At 45.5% G+C, this 7,953-nt stretch overlaps 1 protein-coding gene across 1 annotated transcript in view; it reads left to right on the top strand.

The window, feature by feature from the left end:
* The first annotated feature begins 4,271 nt into the window (after window positions 1-4,271).
* PIK3CD (phosphatidylinositol-4,5-bisphosphate 3-kinase catalytic subunit delta) overlaps window positions 4,272-7,953 on the top strand; it is a 19,343-nt gene continuing 15,661 nt past the window's right edge. Inside the window, exons 1-4 of the mRNA XM_010166409.1 lie at window positions 4,272-4,349; window positions 4,719-4,882; window positions 6,376-6,604; window positions 7,006-7,235. Of these exons, the coding sequence (XP_010164711.1) occupies window positions 4,742-4,882; window positions 6,376-6,604; window positions 7,006-7,235 (600 nt within the window). The 5' untranslated portion in view covers window positions 4,272-4,349; window positions 4,719-4,741. The remainder of the gene's footprint in view (window positions 4,350-4,718; window positions 4,883-6,375; window positions 6,605-7,005; window positions 7,236-7,953) is intronic.

Below are 7,953 nucleotides of genomic sequence, written 5' to 3'. Positions count from 1 at the left end.
TATCCTGGGCAGATTCCTTTGTACGTCTACCTCAGTCTAATGGTTTGTGTTAAGCAAGGTAATAAGGAAATGTGATTAATCAGGGGCTTAGAAATCTCTAATAAAAGGCATTATCAGACCAGTATAACTGTGTCTACTATGTAGAGTTGGATGAACAATGAACTACTGTTGAAAGAATGAATGAATTGGTGCAGGGAATTATGTGGCAGGATATAAGAGATCAGTGTACAAAACAGAAGCTGATAATATGTAAAAACCTTTATTTGTATATTTGGTAGAGGTACAAGTCTTATTACAGTAAACCAAATAAAGGAGATTAGAATATTCTTACCTAGGGTTTGAGGAAATGAACCCTGAAGATAGAAAAGCATTGATGTGAAGGCTTGTTCAGTACTTGAATGCTTCTCCACACCTTTTCAAGGGGTTCTGGGTTTTTCCTACCTAGTTCATGGGCCAAGTCTTAGATTTGTGTGTGTGTGTTGAAGAAGGAACCAGAGGCAGTAAGAGTTCTGGCGCAACTCAGATCTATACTGAAGGTGCAACACTGTCTCAGGAACTGAAAGAGCAGCGGTGGCCTAACAGCACAGTTGGGACAACGATCTATATTTTACGGAAAGCTTAAAGGAAGTTGTAAAGGAAACACTTTTGTAGATGTGGGAGCAAAATCTGTCCTATTAACACCACCTCCAAAATGAATGATGTTAACAGGTATTCCAGAAGGCAGCAAAGCCATTCTTCTGGCATAAAAGACTGCTGCCCACTGAATGTCCAGGCTCAGAGTCGCTCTTGGTGGCAGCCTGCAGGGGATGGCCCTGAGCTCCCAGTCCAGCTTGCTGTCAAGAGGCTGGCTAGAGCATCAAGTCTGATCTGCTGTGTTGGAGGTCCCTGCTCAGTTGGGGTGAATGGTGCAGCACAGCAGACACTTGCACCTCTGCAGGCCAGCAGTCCCTGAGGCTGTTTCTAGCACCTCTTACCAGCATATATTCATTTTTAGATGAATAAAGAGCCAGGTCGTTGATTCTTGTCAGCAGGGAGAGCTGCAAAGGCCAGTCTTACTATGAGCTTCTGTTGGTTGCATCCGTATCACGGGACTGGAGCTTGAAACAGATTTTTTTATGTTATGCCCCAAGGGAAGCAGATACAGCGTGTTTTTCCTGTGTGATGAAGTTAAGTGGGTATGAGTATCCAGCTAGTCCAGCAAGGGGGGACTCCCCCTCCAAAACTCCCACATACGATCATGGTTTGACTTGTTTGCGTGTCTCTGGAGGCATGTTTACCTGCTTTGGGAGCTTTCCTAGTCCTGGAGGGGAATTTGTGGGTTCATTTTACAGTCTGTCAATGTTCAAATGTCTTGCTGACAGTGTACCTGGTTTACCCTATAACTCCCACCAAAAAAACAAGTCCAAGGTTAAATCACCTTCAGAACACTCAATGAAATGGATCTGTCCCTATGACAGCTTTGGGTTGATTCAAATCTGCTAAATGTGTTTTGATTGTGTGGTAAAGACATGACAAGCACATGTGTACATAAAAATTCCCGTGGTCTCCTCCCCCAGCTAAGTTGATGGCTGCAATGAAAGTGACTTCCTGCTGTCTCCCACGCAACGTCACCTGTGAGCTCTGTGCTGCTCGTTTCTTATAAACTTGAAAGGTATTTTTGTAGTCCTGGGGTTTAGTAATTTTGTAATCTGTTTGTGGGCGTTGGAGCTTCCGTGTCTGTCTAAGGCTGCAGCCTCACAGAGGTTTATGGAACGCTGCTCCATGTGGGTGATCTTGCTAGCTTGCTGCCTTTTTTTTTTTTGCTTTTTTTTTCTCTCTCAATAGCAGTTGTATGTTGTAAACACCAGACTTGTGGTTGATAAACTTCATCAGAGGAGATTTGTGTTAGCGTGTTTTATCTCGACTGCGGGCTTGTTAAATACTGACTGGGTAATTTCAAATGTGTCCATTACTCTCTGCATAAATTTGCCTTTATGTACAACTATATATTCCTCGGGGTGTGTGAACTCAAAACATACTACCTGCTATTACTGATGTTGTGCCTATATTCGTTATATGGTGTCCAGGACCAGTGGGGCTTTATGTTCTGCCCTGGCAGGCTTGTGTGTAGACTAGTCCTGTGAGCATATCGGGTCTGCCTTGGTCATCTTTCCTCTTTGGGAAAGATCCACATTTATTACCTTCACACTAACTCATGCAAGGGGAAACCTTAAAGAGGGCAAAGCAGTCTGTAGCTTTCCTGTCAAATAATGAATTGAGGCAAATTAACAATAATCTGTCTGTCCACCAGGAGGAAAGTCTGAGATGACATTGTGGCTTTTAAAAATTGACAGCTGCAGTGGGAATCCTTTTTATAAAGACTGCTGCAGTGAAAGAGTATATCTGAAACAAGCCCAGTGGCGTTAAACCCTGACAAAAGGAGCGATGATGCATTTGGCCATTCACAAATGGCAAAATGATCCAGAGAAAAGGGAATTGCCATTACGTTTACTCGTGAGGTCAAGATAGTGCAAACGAGGTTACAGCCTGGAACACTCTGTTCCAATTTTCCAAGGCAAAAGGGAAGATGAAAGTGGGGTGGTGCAGGAGGATTAATTTATGCAGAGTTTGCTTCTTGTAAAAGTTGTCACGCTGGGTCAGATCTAAGGTTGAACTAGTACAGCATTCTGGATTTAGCAATGAGAAGGGGAGACGCTTGGTACACAAAGTATTGGAGACAGTGCAAATCCAGAGTTATTCTTCCTTTGACATATCTAGCCCAGGTTCTGTTGGAAAAATCCCTCTACATCGTGAGATAATTAGTGAGTTTGGAAAGACACGAGGTATTGAGCAACTTGAACTTGACATTGTAGTGCCAGTAGCTTAGATAAGGCACTTCATATCCGATGGGATGTGGCATCAGGTAGAAATCCTCAGCAGAAGGAAGCAGTTCAGCTGTTCTATCTTCCCTCTATGCTGGTCAGTAGAGTCATGGCAATTTGCTTCTTTTGTTGCCATTGGGAAAGGCTGAGGTAGCAGATATTTTAGATACTTGCTGGTTTTCTTGTTAATGAACAGAAGAGGAGGCAAGCTTGTTTTGCTTTATTCAAACTTGTAACCCTTGCCTCCTCCCCCTTTTGTAACCCTTCCCTCCCTTTTCAAGCACATGGGTGGTTTTGTGGTCTCAGTATCCGGTCTCTGTGTGATACAGCATGTGTGCTGAGGAAGCAGGACAGATAAAACATAGCTTGTATTTCTGGGAATCCTTACCTCATTGCTGATGGGGAAGTGGTGTGCTCCCAGGCACTGGCAGATAAGATGCTGGACTTCTCGTCGTACTGACGCAGAGGGCTGGCTCATCAGAAGCTGCCAGCAGGACTTCATGATTTGGGAGACCCAAATCTTCAGCAGCATGTTGCTCAGTTTCTTTCTAAGTTTGTACTTTGTCTGACAGCTGTGAAGCCATATTTTAAGTTGTGAATGAGCAGATTTTATGCTGGTTTCATGGTCTGAAGGATAAGTGACACTTAGAATTACTCAGGGCACGTGCAGGGCTGGTTTTAGAACCAGTAAAGAGTCAGACTGGCAGGAGGCTGAAGCCTGGTTTCCACAGCAGCTACGACGTGGCTGTGTGAGCACCTTCCAGGCTGTACTACTGGCACACTTCTCTGCTGACCTGGTGGGAAAATTCTGGTGAGAGGGAATTTAGGTGAGCTGGTTTCTCTGCTGAAGTGGTTGAAGAGAATTAGTTGAAGCCGCTTACCGGTCTCTTTCTAGGAGCTAATGCTGACAGCTCCAAGCTTTTCCTGCATGTGGGGACACGACAGTCTACTGCCTGTCACCTCTGGAGGAAACTGGAGTTTTATACTGCTGCAGTATTTTGCTTGTGGGCAAATGGGTGGAGTGTGAGGGTTTGTCTGACTTTGGTATTATATGTCTTTAAAAAATAAACTGTTCAACAGGCTTCTGCTGAATGCCTTTTGTTTCAGCTGTTCATGTGTGCACTCATCCTGTATTTGAAAACAACAGTTTGTACCTGGTAGCATTCACATTCTTTTCCTCTTATTTGCATTCTTTGGATTTACTGACAATAAATTGTAGAGCCCTACCAAGTGAAAGGATGCAGATGGAATTAACAAACCTATTTTGATTGTCTCTGACTTAGATTTCATTTCTCCTGCACTTGTACAGGCCCGGGGCGGTGGCGGGGGGGTATACAGCAGAGTATTATTTATTTGTACGTAGGAAAATGCATGCATACTCAGAACCAGCAACACCTCTTTCTCCCTCTTGCAGACTGGAACTGAGCTCTGGAAACACCAAGTGGAGCTTGGAGTATGTGGCCTGAGGATTGCCTTACAAAGCCAGAGGTAGGGACTCATTGTTTCTGTTGGCTGCTTGGTGGTAGATGAGCTATTGGGACAAGTGCTTTTGTTCTCAAGGGAAGATAATTTTTTAATTTCTTTGTCAAGTATAAAGTTGATATTAATCCCAGACTAGAAGAGATTAGGAAAGGGTTGCATTGAAACAGAAGCAAGTTCTATAGCAAGAACGACTCTGTGGCTTAAAGGCAATGGACTGGAAATTTGACTAAGGTGCATATTTTCCTGAGCTATGAGGATACACCAACCTTCCTCTCTTTGGGTCCTTTTGCGTGCCAACTTTCTACAGACCCCAGCACAGATCCAGGGAGATATTATATGGTCAACAGCAACAGACTTTTTTCCCTTTTGTTGCAGGTGGTAGCTAAGAAGTGAGCAGGATGCCCCCAGGCATTTACTGCCCTACGGAATTCTGGTCCAAGGGGGAAAACCAAAACATCCAGGTGGATTTTCTGCTGCCCACAGGCATATACTTAAACCTCTCTGTGTCCTGCAATGCCAGCTTGGGCACCATCAAGCAGGTAACAGCCTTGTTCCATAGCCTTATCTGCAATTCTTGGAACAAGGAAGGAGTCTATTCTTGGGAAGTATCTGGGGAAATGCGTTGGGTCTGAACTCAGTGCAAGCTGGGTTTCTGCTTCATTGCTCTGAGGCAGTTCCTTGTGACTCACCATGAGAGCTCCTCCTTTGTGACAGCCTCTACAATCCACTAAAGCCACGTCTGGCTGTTGAGACTGCCAGCAGTGATGCCACTGGTGTCGGGCTCAATTCTCTGGGTACTTGTCCAACCTTGGGATGAGAATTAGAGTAACTATGGAGTGAGGGCAGATTTGTGTCGACCACATAGGGCTTGTGGACTGTGTGTTCAATTACTGCTCACCTGACCCAACCAGTCCCCACACTGGATTTTTCATTAGGAAATACCTTGTGTATGCACATGCAAGTAAGAGAGGTCACCCCCAAATAGTCAAGTAGAGATGCTGGGCTGACTCAAAACATTGAGGATGCCAGCCTAGCCTTCTCTTACCTCACAGAAACTGAATACTGAAAATATGGAATGGTAATGATAAAGAGGATTTTTCTTAGTGCTTCATTTGAGGAATAAAATGCTGTAGTGAAACCATGTATAAACAAAATGTGGCTGCTTCCTTGTTTTCCTGGGCAGGAAGCAGGGTTAGGGGAGAGTGAAGGAAAACAGTGGAGTAGGTTTTTCTCTGCAGCAGCAACCTGGCCTAGATGAGTCACACATCACAAGGGACAGAAGCTCAGTGCCAGATTATTCCAAGTTTTCTCATGCTGCAGTTTTCAGGTAAAAAAAAAAAACAACAAAACAAAACCAACAAGAAAAAAACCTGTCAGTAGAGCTGATTGGATCCAGCTGTGAAGTTACAGGTCTGTGTTGTACAGCTGTAGGGATACTGGGTCAGAGCAGAGGCCCATCTACTCATGAGTTTTATAGCAGGTGCTTACAATGAGAGTGCAGAAAGGGAATATGAACAGTCATGTGGAGCTGCTGTCTGCTGGCAGGGAAGGATCTTGGGGAACTGGATAGTGTTGAGAAGACTTCAGAGAAGTTCTTGGCTCTTGACACAGATTTCATGTTACTAGGGGCAAGTTACTTAACCCAATTTTCCTTCTAGTGGGAGTAGTAAATACCTCTATTTCACGAGGCTAGCAGTCAGCAGGTACGTAATGTGAGGTGTTCAGGTGGGGGTTATTTAAATACTCAGGTTGAGGGATTTACTTCGCCTGAAACAAATGGCAAGCATGAAAAAAGGAAGTCAGTTAATGCAGATAAATCTACTCAGCAGTTCAGCACAAGTTGGAGCTGCCAGACTTGGCTGAAAAGCAGCCTGGGCTTTGCAGGTCCAGAAGTGCTGTGGGAAGGTTTTGCTGTGCATTCCCTTCGCTAAATGGTCTGTCTTGGGAGAGTGTGGTTGTGGGGTGACAGTGAGAGGAGGACGAGGTTCTGGCAGTGTGGTGGTAGGTTCACCCTGCTATTGCTGTGGCCCAGGTGCTGTGGAAGCATGCCCAGTATGAGCCGCTCTACCACATGCTCAGTGATCCCGAGGCCTATGTCTTCACGTGCATCAACCAGACAGCAGAACAGCAGGAGCTGGTGGATGAACAACGGCGGCTTTGTGACATCCAGCCCTTCCTACCAGTACTGCGGCTCGTGGCTCGAGAAGGCGACAGGGTCAAGAAGGTTATTAACTCCCAGATCAGCCTGCTCATTGGAAAAGGTCAGTTCCCCCATCGCTGGTCTCACCAGGAGTGTTGGCTGTAGGTCAAACGTGCTTCTGTCCTAGACAGTCTTGCCATGTATGGAATAGTGATGGAGCCCTGCTTATGCAGGAGATGAAATTAGCAAGTTTGGTCTCTGGTGGATCTGGTAAGGGAACAGTGTGTGTGCAGACCCAAGAAGGGTGAGCCCTCCTGTTTGCAGAGGGCTATAGTAATTGAGTCGGTGCAATTGTCTGGAGTAAATAAGTGATAATTAGTAGCTTGGCTGACTCTCCTCATTTTGTCCAAATATTAAGCATGTATTTAGAAGACTGTTTCACAGACACTTGATTATCAAACACTGATTTCCCCCATTGGGTGCAGATGCTTATTTTGCCTTTCTCTCTTACTCTCCACTTAGGTTTGCATGAGTTTGACTCTGTGCAGGATCCAGAGGTGAATGATTTCCGCACCAAAATGTGCCAGTTCTGTGAGGAGAGAGCAGCAAAGCGGCAGCAGCTCAGCTGGATGGCTTGGATGGAGTACAACTTTCCCTTGCAGCTGGAGCCCGCAGCCAAGGGCCTTGGGACTGGTGCTCTACATACCCACAACAAGAACATTTTTGTCAACGTCAAGTTTCAGTCTGGCGGGGTAAAGCACAAACTTTTCTGTGACAATGTTTAACTGGTTTGTGCTTTCCCTTTGGGAACCTTTGGGCATTTGGAGACAGAATAATGTGTGCGTGGACAGTGTTTCCATGTGTTGTTTGGTGTTCATCTTCATTCTCCAGATTCCTTTGCCTGTGGAGATGGTTGGGAGGGAGACTCTGAGCCTCCAACCAAGGGAGCCATTCCCCTTCCTGAACATGCGTTGGGTGTACTGGTTAGCTCATAGTTGAGGTTGCTGCATGCACATGTGATGGAAAGCTTTTTTGTTTTGGGTAGGAGAGGAACACAGAATCCCATACTTGCCTTTCCTTTTGAAGCCCCAGAGTCTGCTCAGCTCGTGCTCAGCATACACTGCTTGCAGGTGTTGGTCTGTGTTGCCCATGGGCCCCTGTTCTTGCCTGCTAAAAATGTGATTAACGTGATTTTTGCATGTCGTGCCTGGGCATGAAGCAGGAGCCACCCCCATGGGAGAAAGGCCTTCCAGAGCAGTGTGTTTGAGCATAGTGACCCCAGCCACCCTCTGCCTTGCTGGTGGAGCGACAGTGGAAAAGTTTTTAATGACTAGCAACCACATGACCTGGTGATTGTGCTTAAACTGGACTTGAAGTTCCTGATTTCCAGCCTTGCGCTTGCACTGCTGAAACATGCTCCTGCCCAGTTTGGCAAACATCCCTACTTATTTGCTAATGTTTGTGTGTGGG

Source organism: Antrostomus carolinensis, unplaced genomic scaffold, assembly GCF_000700745.2.
Source record: "Antrostomus carolinensis isolate BGI_N321 unplaced genomic scaffold, ASM70074v2 scaffold20754, whole genome shotgun sequence".
Classification (NCBI taxonomy): domain Eukaryota; kingdom Metazoa; phylum Chordata; class Aves; order Caprimulgiformes; family Caprimulgidae; genus Antrostomus; species Antrostomus carolinensis.
The sequence above is the reverse complement of the archived record's forward strand: the minus strand, read 5'-3'. Positions and strand labels throughout refer to the sequence as shown.